Below are 13,885 nucleotides of genomic sequence, written 5' to 3'. Positions count from 1 at the left end.
TCTTTGGCTGAGGAGGTGGAGGGACTGAGACTCATTACAGTGTGCAGCGCTAGGGGGAGTTATCGCCTCTAATTAGACGTACACTGGCAAATTATATATATATATATATATATATATATATATATATATATATATATATATATATATATATATATATATATATATATATATATATATATATATATATATATATATACACACATACTGACCAGACATAACATTATAACCACCTTCCTAATATTGTGTTGGTCCCCCTTTTGCTGCAAAAACAGCCCTGACCTATAGAGACATGGACTCCACCCCTGAAGGTGTGCTGTGGTTTCTGGGACCAAGATGTTAGCAGCAGATCCTTTAAGTCAGGGGTGGGGATCGTTGATCCTGTAGGGCCACTCTCTTGCACAGTTTAGCTCCAACCCTGAAAAAAAAACACTCTCCTGCCTGTAACTTTTCTAATCCTGAAGACCTTGATAAGCTTCAGGTGCATTTGATTAGGGTTGGCCTCCAGAGAGCGGCCTTCCAGGATCAACCTTCCCCACCCCTGCTTTAAGTCCTGTAAATTGCGAGGTGGGTCCTCCATGGATCGGACTTGTTTGTTTAGCACATCCCACAGATGCTCGATTGGATTGAGGTTTCCCACCAGAACATTGCCCAAAGCATCACACTGTCTCCGTTGACTTTCTTCCCATAGTGCATCCTGGTGCCATGTGTTTCCCAGGAAAGCGACTCACACGCACCCGGCCATCCATGTGATGTGAAAGAAAACGTGATTCATCAGACCAGGCCACCTTCTTCCATTGCTCCGTGGTCCAATTCTGATGCTCATGTGCTGCACTGTTGGTGCTTTCGGAGGTGGACAGGGGTCAGCATGGGCACCCTGACTGGTCTGCAGCCCCATACGCAACAAACTGCAATGCACTGTGTATTCTGGCACCTTTCTATCAGAACCAGCATTAACTTCTGGAGCAATTTGAGATATAGCTTGTCTTTTTGATCAGACCAGACAGGCCAGCCTTTGCTCCCCATGTGCATCAATGAGCCTTAGCCGCCCATGACCCTGTCGATGGTTCATCACTGTTCCTTCCTTGGACCACTTTTGATACTGACCACTGTAGACCGGGAACACCCCAAAAGAGCTACAGTTTTGGAGATGCTCTGACCCAGTCGTCCATCCATCACAATATTAGGCCAATCAAACTCTCTCATATCATTACGCTTGCCCATTTTCCCTACTTCTACATCAACTTGGAGGACAAAATGTTCACTTGCTGCCTAACATAGCCCACCCACTAACAGGTGCCGTGATGAAGAGATAATCAGTGTTATTCACTTCACCGGTCACAATGTTATGCCTGATTGGTAAGGTAAATCCAGTAAGGTTTGTTCTCGCATGTCAAGCAGGTTCAGTTGAGCTTCTGTTTATGTTCGTTGACCAATGTTTAGGCTATATATGAATAAAAGCCTAAATTCAATCTGTTCATCATAAGCGATCGAGTCTCTTCAGAAAGTTTGGACTAAACCGCTCAATTCATATAGATTAGTTTTACAATCTCTTTATGAACTTTTTGAAGTGTCAAAGTGTTAGTTGAGCAGTCTGGAAGGACAGAAATCTCTCAGATTTAATTTAAATAATCTTCATTTGTGTTTCGAAGATAAAGGAAAATCTTACGGGTTTGGAACAACATGAGGGTGAGTAAATGATGACAGAATTTTCATTTTTGGGTTAACTAACCCTTTAATTCGTGAACAAAATAGTGAATGTCATTAGTGAATCATTCACTGAACTGATTAGCTCAAAAACACTGAGTCATTCAGGAACGAAACACCTGTGTGTTGCTTTGAGACAACGGTTGGTTCTGATTCTACATTGACTTTTTCTCCGTCTGCACCTGCAGGAAAAAACAAATTAAATGGCAATTGTGTCTAAAATGTAAGTTACTCAATATTATCTGCTTGTTTATTGAACTGTTGTATAAAAGCAGTGGCACATTCAGCAGTCGTGCCCTCGGTTTGATTACCTGCATGTGGCCTAAGGTGTTATACGTACAGCAACATAAATACACATGATACATTAATCTTATGTCTTGTTATAAACCTCTGTCTGTCTCTGTTTTTCTGTTTCCTTTACGTCTCTCTGTCTGCAGTCTTTACTGACTTCCTGATTGCATTCAGCTATCATACCCCATAAAACCACTGAAGCGAGAGAGATGCAGAGAGAGAGCGTTCTATCATTAATATAGCTCCATCCCCCACATATCCCATCCACTTTCCCTGCCACATAAAGCTTAAAGCTTTGTTCATTCACAATGGTCACCAAAATAAGGCTGTTTGATAATTGTTGTCATAAACATAGGACCAATGTTTCAAAGAATATTCTGGAGATTATAAAATATGTATGTGCAATTAAGAATATGCCTACACACATTAGCCTACTTTGGTACTGTACTGTATATTGTCATATAGGCCTATTATGTAAAGTCATTTGTTATTAGTGTATTGAGAACAAAGTTGAGTTATTATGTAATAGTCACTTTGATAAAAAAAAAATGTCATACTCTCTTTCTGACATTATCCACAGATATTAGCAGTAGCAGTAGTAACATTAAGTGACATGGCATCTGACGCACAGAGGCCATTGGCACATGTCGCTATGCTTAGTGACACACCCTGTGGCACTTCCGGTTCTCAGTGGCATGTGCCAGTGGAGAGTGGCATGTGTCACTGACATTGTCGCGAAACACTGACTCTGACAGTGACAGTGAGTCGCGGAACATCTCGCTGTATGTTGTGACACTCAGCAGTGACTGACAGATGAGCTGAGCAGCTGTTCTGGTGTATTTGTGCCACAAAAACCTAAACAAACTATTTTCGAGATATGTTTGAAATAAATGTCAATTGAACGTTTTAAAGATCGTAATATATGACGTGTTGGTTTGTGACAATCTTCTGTATCTGCCACTGAATGTTAAATGTAATGCCATGAATGTTGTTGATCATGCAAACTGCACATCCTATAAAACACGAATAAACCATTCGTCATAAGTCAATAGAAATACCGCATTAACAGTCGCACACGTTACTGTAAACCTTTAAATTGTGCATGCAAGCATCATGATGCTGCACGCTCGCCTATAGGTGTCAGTATACACATTAGCCAGCGCAAAGATACACCATAACTTATTACAGTTGAGGAACATCAACGGTGTATTTGACATTTTGTTTAATTAGTTAGACGGCAATGCAGGGTCTGATATATAAATAGGCTAATTTGTAAATACTTTATCTGATTTAAATTATATAATGGTAGGCCTATATATAATTTATATTCTATAAATGATTTACTTATTATTTATATTAATATCAGTCTCTGATTACTTGTTTATTTTTGCATACCTACCTACTCATGGCTTTAATATTTCACAACTAATTTTATGGAATTATGTAATAAGAAAGAAACACATTTTTACAAATGTGAACGCTTTCCTTTTGGAGATGCCCGAATGTCACACCATGGTGGACAGTGGCATAAGTCAAAAGTTTTAGTGACACATGCCACTGTCCACTGACAAATGTCACTAGTTTTAGTGACACATGCCACTGTCCACTGACAAATGTCACTAGTTTTGTGACACATGCCACTGTCCACTGACAAATGTCACTAGTTTTAGTGACACATGCCACTGTCCACTGACAAATGTCACTAGTTTTGTGACACATGCCACTGTCCACTGACAAATGTCAAAAGTTTTAGTGACACATGCCATTGTCCACTGACAAATGTCACTAGTTTTAGTGACACATGCCACTGTCCACTGACAAATGTCACTAGTTTTGTGACACATGCCACTGTCCACTGACAAATGTCACTAGTTTTAGTGACACATGCCACTGTCCACTGACAAATGTCACTAGTTTTAGTGACACATGCCACTGTCCACTGACAAATGTCACTAGTTTTGTGACACATGCCACTGTCCACTGACAAATGTCACTAGTTTTAGTGACACATGCCACTGTCCACTGACAAATGTCACTAGTTTTAGTGACACATGCCACTGTCCACTGACAAATGTCACTAGTTTTAGTGACACATGCCACTGTCCCACTGGCATTTATGCGGAGTATGTTGCTGTATGACGTGGCCTACTGACACTGTCTGCCCATTATGTAGATGGCGTGGCATACGCACTTAATGTAAGAAGGACATTTAATTAATAATACGCTGATTTCAAACATTACATCAAAGTATTAATTGTTTTGTGTGTATGTATATTTACTATAAGTTTCTTTCTTTTTGTAAAAAGAAAAATTGACTATGTATTTAACTATACATTGTTTTGATAAAAAAAATGTATTTGGACATAGTACTGACACTTCTGCTTGGAACTATAAAAGAATATTTAGAACTATTTAGCCTCAACAAAAAAGTGAAACGTTCAAATTAAAGTGGTATCAACCACCATGGGTATGTGCAACCACAAATTGACACTTACCAATCGGGTATTTCATATAATTTTAAACTAGCATGAGAGAAAATGACCATTGTAAAGTGGCATTTGCCATTGTTAAAAGAATTATGAAAACTGGCACTAACCGTTTTGAAGTGTGCTGGACCTTGACACTGTCACCAACTCTGCTTATAGATAGGCTACTATCCAAAACTGGATATCTATTATAATGTGGCTTCAGCAAGTCAAACATTTTATCAAAACATCTCCAGATGCCATCTCCAGAAGGAATGCATGTTCACATTGTAAAAAATTGGTTTATTTCTTATTACATAATTCCATAAAATTAGTTGTGAAATATTAAGCCATAGATGAGAACCACTTACCACATATTAAATGATACCTATTTTAAAAATAATTTGTGGTTATTGTAGACTAATCCCCAATGTTAAGTCAATCATGGCATATAAAATGTTTACACATTTTTCAGTAAAGTAGAGACAGAAAAGAGACTCAACAAAAATGCAAGTTAAAGCAACAGCTTTTTTCTTTTAATAGATAGATGCATACTTCAAATTAGTCAAACTTGACCATGCCAGAGGCCATTAAAAGTTCAACCGCATAGCGGCAAATCTTCTCCTTTCTTTGTACAAGAAGTATGGTCACCTTAAAAAAAGGGGGAAAAAGTTTTCCATCAAGCAGCAAATAACACAAATCGACACCAAGTATTAAGATAATGAATGATTCCACATACCTCTGGAATCATAACATCAAATATGTAGTTCAGGTTTTCAAGATCTCCATCTGCATCCACTGCTCTCTTTATCTTATCAGCAAGTTTGATGAGCTATTAAATATGAGAAATTTAGGATAATAAGGAACCTCTTGTAGTAAAATAATAATACAATATACTGTAACTAAAATGTGAAAAGCGTTTAACAAGAAGCTTTTTACTCACATCACTTTCGCTGAAATAGCACTGTTTTGGCTTTAAGTGCTGCTTGAATTTCAGTGATGTCTCTGGATGTTTCCACAGATAAAACCGACAGGATTTGATGTCTTCATTGTGAAAAGCTTCATGTAAAGCCTGTTGGAACAGAATATGTTAAATCATTTTATATACAGGGAGTGCAGAATTATTAGGCACGTTGATTTTCTGAGCATATTTTTTTTCCAGGCACATTTGACCAATTCCAAACCACAGTAATCCTAATAACTACTATTGATTTAGTATTTAATAATGTATAAGTGATATATAATTGTTCATGAAGCCTGGAAATGAAAATCACCTTATATTCAGGTGTGCAGAATTATTAGGCATGTTTTCTTTTACAGATAAATTGAGCAAAAAAAGAGATTTAACTCAGACTGAAAAGTCAAAAAGTATTAAATGCCCATGAGAAGGATGCAATACTAATGCAATACTAGACATTGCAGTTAAGGCATGACCATTGGACAGTGAAATGCTCGTTGGGTCAGCAGGATCTGACAAAAACATGTGGCGGAGAAAAGACACCTGTTAACTGCAAAAGAATTAAGAATTAAGGTGAAGAATTAAGGGTGAAACCATCAGGAACCCTTTAGTCTCCAGCGCCACCATTTTCCAGAGCTGCAACCTACCTGGAGTCTCCAGAAGTGCAAGGTGTCAGGATCTCAGAGACTTCAGTTAGGTAAAGAATCCTAAAAAATGACCCCCACTAGATAAGAATCACAAGCTGAAGTGTTGTAAAATACATGAAGAAGGTTTTTTAATAGGCTTTATGGACAGATAGGTTGAGAATGACTCTTGAAGGACCAGCACCACATCCTCTAGTACCACTGTTTGAAGAATTCATCTTCCAGAATCTGGCAGTACGTTTTGGGAGTTCATTTTAGTCCATCCTGAAGTCCGTAGCTGGTAGCGACGTCAAAAACCGCATTACTTACCATTCATGTTTGACCGAGAGTAGTACAACCGTTCGTTATCTGTAGTTTAATATCAATCATATTAATTAATCAAGATCAGACTCTAGATAATGTTTTTTGCTACCTTCTAACTCGCAAACAAAATGTCAAATACACCACCCGTTGATGTTCCTCAACTGTAATAAGTTATGGTGTATCTTTGCGCTGGCTAATGTGTATACTGACACCTATAGGCGAGCGTGCAGCATCATGATGCTTGCATGCACAATTTAAAGGTTTACAGTAACGTGTGCGACTGTTAATGCGGTATTTGTATTGACTTATGACGAATGGTTTATTCGTGTTTTATAGGATGTGCAGTTTGCATGATCAACAACATTCATGGCATTACATTTAACATTCAGTGGCAGATACAGAAGATTGTCACAAACCAACACGTCATATATTACGATCTTTTAAAACGTTCAATTGACATTTATTTCAAACATATCTCGAAAATAGTTTGTTTAGGTTTTTGTGGCACAAATACACCAGAACAGCTGCTCAGCTCATCTGTCAGTCACTGCTGAGTGTCACAACATACAGCGAGATGTTCCGCGACTCACTGTCACTGTCAGAGTCAGTGTTTCGCGACAATGTCAGTGACACATGCCACTCTCCACTGGCACATGCCACTGAGAACCGGAAGTGCCACAGGGTGTGTCACTAAGCATAGCGACATGTGCCAATGGCCTCTGTGCGTCAGATGCCATGTCACTTAATGTTAATACCGCCTCTCGATATTAGCTTTTGACTCATATAGCTGAAATCAGTCCTTGCAATATATTGTTGTTCCTGTAGTTACAGCAAGTCAAGTCACTTTTATTTATAGAGCACATTTACAAAACAACAGGAGTTGTCCCAAAGTGCTGTACATGACAAACAAAAATAAGAATTGGGCTAAACAATTAAAACATAAAAAGGGGCCCAAGGATACATAGGACTAACAAAATAATATTAGGAGGCAATACAATTCAAGAAGGATATAGTCATTAAAATAGTTATTAAGGGTTGTTGAAAGCAAGAGAGAAAAGGTAAGTTTTTAAATTAGACTTAAAACTGCCAAGGGTGGTAGAGGACTTAATGTGTGGTGGAAGGGGATTCCATAAATTTGGGCCAGCAACAGAGAAAGCCCGGTCACCTTTAGTTTTTAGACGTGTGCGGGGGACCGATAGGAGCTGTTTTGAAGATGACCGGGTCGACCTAGGGGTGGAGTGTGGGGAAAGCATTTCAGCTGTGTAAGGGGGTGTTAAGCCATTAAAGGTCCCGTCTTCGTGTTTTTTTGAAGCTTTGATTGTGTTTACAGTGTGCAATATAACATGTGTTCATGTTTCGCGTGTAAAAACACAGTATTTTTCACACTATTTACTTATCTGTATACCGCTGTTTCCACTGTCCTAAAAACGGCTGGTGATTTCCTTGTTCTATAAAGTCCCTCCTTCAGAAACACGTAACGAGTTCTGATTGTGCAAGCGGTTCCTGTGCTGTGATTCGACCACAGCTTAGCGCACGTGAAAGCGGTTCCTGTGTTGTAATTTGACAGCAGCTTAGCGCACGTTGGAAAGGTCACGCCTCTTAACGGAGAGATGTATGCGTTCAATAATCTCTACAGCGTCCCTGGGAAAGCCAAACAAAGGTGATTTGACTCTTGGATGAAAATAACAGCGTCTCGATGACATGGCGATAAACACACTCAACGCAACAGTTCCTTTTCTCCACGCGACCGTCCATTTGGTACTCGCTGCAGAGCAAATGGGTGGAGCTTACGCCTAGCTCCTCCCCGTTTCTCCACGTGGGACAGCAACAAGACCGCGCCCCCCTTTTCGCGTTTCTTTGTGGGCGGAGGTTAGTCTGTTCTACTGCTCTACTGACGTAATTAAAGAAGGAAGTACCAGGATGTAGTCCAAGCCAGCCGTTCGCTGTAGGCTTTGAAAGGGAACTTCTGTTAAATAAAATATCTCGCTTGGCATTGAACTTTGAGCTTTATAATTTTACAGGTATCATTTATGCTCTAACAGCAACATTACACACTAACTAAAGTTTGAACAATGGAATCGCGAAGAAGGGGACCTTTAAGAGCTTTGAAAACAAAAAGTAAGATCTTAAAATCAATTCTGAATTTAACAGGAAGCCAGTGCAACTGTGCCAGAACTGGTGTGATGTGCTCTCTCTTTTTAGTACCAGTAAGCAATCTGGCTGCTGCATTCTGAACCATCTGTAATTTATGAATGTTGGATTGGGTCAGACCTGTGTATAAAATATTGCAATAATCGAGTCTGGAGGTAATTAAAGCATGTATAAGAATTTCAAGATCATTTCGGGATAAAAAGGACTTGAGATTAGCTATTACTCTAAGTTGAAAAAAACCCCTTCTGACCACACTATTGATTTGTTTATTAAAATCTAGAGAGCTATCCAGCATGACACCAAGATTTCTGACCACGGAATGCACATTGTTTGAGAGTGGACCAAGAGTGTTGTGTTTAGTAGCAGGTGCAAAAGTCTTGAAAATGAATGTATATAATAATTTCATAACATTTTCATTACAAATTATTATCAGCATAACAAATTTAGTTACAAGTAGAACATTCACAATGTCACAGATTTGCTTATTTAATAAATGGCCTATAAATTGTTTAAAATCTCAAATGAGTCTTTATATATCAAAATGTCGATTTTATTCAAACATAACTTCATCTCTTACACTAAAGAGACTGTACTCTTTACATTTTTTGTACTGCTTCTCACTGACCAATAGGGGGCGGCAAAGACTTTTATTACAGTACTGGACTATTGGAGGCCAGACTTGAACTTCTCTAAAGTACTTTGAAAACAAAAAAAATCTAGTTGTTGTTTGAGAGGTAAACATTTGTCTGAGAACAAAAAGCCACACACACACACACACACACACACACACACACACACACACACACACACACACACACACACACACACACACACACACACACACACACACACACACACACACACACACACACACACACACACACACACACACACACACACACACACACACACACACACACACACACACACACACAGATGTTTGTTTTTTGTGAAATGTGAGGACATTCCATAGGCGTAATGGTTTTTATACCGTACAAACCGTATTTTCTATCCCCTTACACTGCCCCTGCCCCTAAACCTAGCCCTCACAGGAGACTGTGCAGTTCCCTTTCTGTGAAAAAAACTTGTTCTGTATGATTTATAAGCATTTTGAAAAGTGAGGACATGGGGAACGTCCTCATATTTCACCCTCTTTTTGTAATACCTGTGTCATACCCATGTCATTATACACATTTGTGTCCTGATATTTCACAAAAACATGCCCACACACACACACACACACACACACACACACACACACACACACACACACACACACACACACACACACACACACTCTCACACACACACACACACACACACACACACACACACACACACACACACACACACACACACACACACACACACACACACACACACACACACACATAGTGGCACTAGTGAACACCTCCCACAAAGTTTATGCTTCGCATAAATCCACATCACTTCACAATTTTTCTATTATCTGACCCGTTCAGCTCAGTGGAGCTCTGTGCTAATGAGCTGGATCTGAATCAGGTGTGTTAAATGAAAGAGAAGAGACAAAATGTGCAGTGCCCCAAGACCAGGATTAAATGGAAGGTTTTTGTCTGTATTATTGTTTATACTGGCCAAAAAATATTTGCACATGAATATAAAGAGAAATCCAAGAGAACTTGCATATGAAAAATGTTTGATTTATTTGTAGGCTACTCCGTATAAGTGCACCCAACACCAGAGGTGTCATTATTGTTGTTTTTTATTTGTTGTTTTTATTATTGTCGTCATTATTTAATGTTTCTGTAAAAAATGCAGATACATTCAGTTATTTGTGACATCCAATGTGTTTTGATGGGTGTCAATATTTGTATCTTAAGTGTTTGGGTGGTTTTAGTGCATTTTTGAAAGAGATAAGCTGCATGCTGGTAAATATATACAATTAGATATTTTATTAATAGCGTTCGTACATTTACCAAATACATTTTGGAATTACTGTTGGCCTGTTGCGCATCAGCAACTTTATTGCGTGTGAAAATGTAATTTCCCCCTTCAAGCTCTTAGAAAATCCTAGTAGCCTTATGTGGGTGTTGTGCAAAATCTGAAGGAAGGTTATAAATCTGTACTCTCTTCAATGCATGCGCCGACTATGTCAGTGTGTCATTGTGTGATGAAAATCTGATCATTGTACGTCTGACGCGTGCACAGATGGTCCGGGAAGGCGCGCGCAGCCGGGTCGCATTGTTCTGAGTGTGACACTTTCTATGCGCGAGCTAATGAGAACAGACTGACTCTCGTTTTTACCCTCTAAGCAGGTTTTTTTCCCTAGTCTTTTCTTTATAAACACCCTTAATATCCTCTGTCTCTCATCCGTCCGTTTCCATCTGGCTCCAAAATAATTGACCCGGGATAGATAGATAGATAGATAGATAGATAGATAGATAGATAGATAGATAGATAGATAGATAGATAGATAGATAGATAGATAGATAGATAGATAGATAGATAGACAGATAGACAGATAGATAGATAGATAGATAGATAGATAGACAGGGAGGGATTTTAAACAGAGAGAGAGAGAGAATATGCCCACGTGTCTTTACTAGCTACGCGGTTTTGTTTTTAATGAATATTACGCAAAACACATGTAGAGACGACAGATTGGCTCTTTGCATGAAGGGTCGGCGTCTCATCTGGCTACCTGAGTTTAAGGCTAATGTATTCGACCCTTCTCCATGACATACTCGAAGACATATGGTAGCTACTAGAGCGGGGCTGAGGGCCATTCATAGGTAATCCTAAGGCCTGTTCACTTCCAACATGGAACAAACGGATCCACCTGTTTGTCTGTGTGAGGAATTGTATGCTGCACGTCCTGGGATGTATGTTAGGCATGCATGTAACATGTTTAAATTTTCAAATTTAGGTTATTTATCGCCTTACCAAATTTTCCATAAATAAGCCATTTATTTTCGGATTGAGTGCATGGGTGCAGGTTGAGATCGACGGTAGGCTTTAAAAGTTGCTGCATCATCAGCTGAGTAAAGTTATGATCTTTAATGGGAAATACAATCAAGACTTGGACACGTACACACGCGCGCGCACACACACATGTTCTATTGCTTTTTCCCACGGGACGCAGCAGACGGGTCGTAATTTGGTTGCCTTGGCCCGTCTGGACAAGCACCTGTCTCCTCTCTGGGGAGAAAGTCGCCTTTGGGCCGTGAGCAGAGCGGACTGTGCATGTGTGACAGCATGAAAAAGGTCTTTAAAATAGTAAAATAATGGTAACGGCAGCAAATTTTATAATGTCAAGCCATAGTTCATTATTTCATTGCAGTTGTCTGAAATAAACAAGGCTGTTAAAGAACATAAAGAACATTGGTACAATATCTTTAATTTCATATTGTTTTATACAAAAACTACAACAGACGAATCGGCGTTGAATTAATATTTTTTTTACTATTTATTCTAAAATAGTTATGAAAAACCGCGATACAAACCAGTGTACTGGCTATCCCACTACAAAATGACGGACAAAACCCCGAATTAACAGGGTAATCTTTGGATGTGAGGCAGATGTGAGATAATTTGTTCACTATAAAATTTTCCAAAAGGTTCACAAGAATCACGTAAACAAATAATCTCTATAAATAGTTTCTAAAAGAAAAAATAAACTACTTTGAGATCATTTTTGGTCGCAGCAGAGAGAGCGTATGGGTAGCTTACAGACTTGGAAGGAAATTTTAGCACATTATTTATCTGACATTGATTATTGTGTATTTAATTTAGTCTAATGGTAGCCTACTTTTAATAATCCAACACAAGTCATCTGGTACCCATAGCGCTATCTATGAGCACTTTGTAAACAAAATAAACAATACAGCAATATATCCTATCCGATGGGAAGTGCTTCTTGTTATCATAGGACAGGACATCAACAGCAACACCATTATAATAACCGTAGTGCACACACAGCGAAGGCCCTCCTAAGAAAACTGCCAATGAAAAGTGCAAATGAAAAGCAACAGTATAACCCAAACTCTGCGACATCAGTCTAATAATAATAATAATAAAACATTAAATATTTACATGTACGTAAACACTTTAGATATGCTATTTTAAGGACACTCACATAACTTACTTCATAAATAAAATAAACACAAATAAATTAAAAAGAAAATAAATTAAGAAATAAATTAACAACAAGGTACGATTTGTTCCAGCACATAGATGTAGCCTATACATTTTTTTTCTCCAGACGGATGGCCTATTAAGTCCACTTGATTTATATCAAGATTGCGAAAGATACATGTTAGCCTATATTTGTTTCGTTTAGGCATATGCGATGTGTGAATGTCCAGCCCAAGTCAAATCTCTCAACAACAAATGATTTTGGACGTTTGACAGGATAGCTACTCTTTGAATGGCTATCCTAAACTCTTGTTATAGTGTCAAAAACAACAAGCTTCACTTTTTGCAACACGTAAAACTCTTTATAATAGCTAACCTTCATCAAGGCTAATTCTCCTTGTTTTGTGGTTCCTGAAACGTTTGAAAACACTGTCCAACAGAATACATGGCTACTTTATGACTTCCTTCTTTTTTGTTCTTTTGGGGTATCTTAAGGTCAATTCAAAATATCAATACATAGGCCTATTACTGAATTATAAAGTGTTACCCATTTTTCGTAAGGATTGTGTCATGTCAATAAAAGTATTCTTTATACACCTGTAGGTTTTTGTTTCAGAATGCTAATGTGCTGAAAGTTAGTCTAAACGTCCAAAACGTGGTTCAGATAAGAAATGTAACAGATAGCAAGACGAAGTATTTCTATCTTGGACAGCTTCTTGTCGGGTGGAAGTGTTGGTAGCAGCTTCCTAAGCTCAGCGAACGCTACGTTGAACGCTTCCACTCTGATGCGCTCGCGCGTGGCATGCGCAGAACGGTACTTCGCAGTCGCGCGCCTCCTCCGTCTCTTCTCCTCTCTAGTGAGCGTGGCTGGCACGAGTGCACGAGTCTTGCCATCTTCGGCCTCTAAGGGCTCGTGAGCCCCACATTCCACCTTCATGATGTTCAGACAGTCCGTGTCCGGCTGTGCCCAGGTGAGGTCAGGATCCGTCTGATCGGGGCTTAGCATCATTTTCAGATCCGTTTGAGAAAAGCTTCAAAAGTGCACTAATTGTTAACTGCCCTGGTGAATTAGACACAAAGGAATCATGTTTTTCACATATAAATAGTAATCTGTACATATTCAAATAAATGCAATGCTGGTATTTCACCTCTATTTTAAGATATAGTACCCTCAGTGTTTGAATGCAGCTTCATAGGCGTTATATAGCCTGGGCATATTCGTTTGTGTTGGGCTACTTTAAAAACAGTTCAGTAGC

At 38.9% G+C, this 13,885-nt stretch overlaps 1 protein-coding gene across 1 annotated transcript; it reads right to left on the bottom strand.

Annotated features, from left to right (window-relative positions):
* Positions 1-11,877: 11,877 nt before the first annotated feature.
* nhlh2 (nescient helix loop helix 2) lies at positions 11,878-13,638 on the bottom strand (the record flags this gene model as incomplete). Its single annotated transcript, XM_079821474.1, has 1 exon — positions 11,878-13,638. The coding sequence occupies one exon, from the start codon at positions 13,636-13,638 to the stop codon at positions 13,270-13,272; it is 369 nt and encodes a 122-aa protein (XP_079677600.1). The 3' UTR covers positions 11,878-13,269.
* Positions 13,639-13,885: the final 247 nt, after the last annotated feature.

This window comes from Gobio gobio (genome assembly GCF_949357685.1).
Source record: "Gobio gobio genome assembly, chromosome: 7".
Lineage (NCBI taxonomy): Eukaryota > Metazoa > Chordata > Actinopteri > Cypriniformes > Gobionidae > Gobio > Gobio gobio.
The sequence above is the reverse complement of the archived record's forward strand: the minus strand, read 5'-3'. Positions and strand labels throughout refer to the sequence as shown.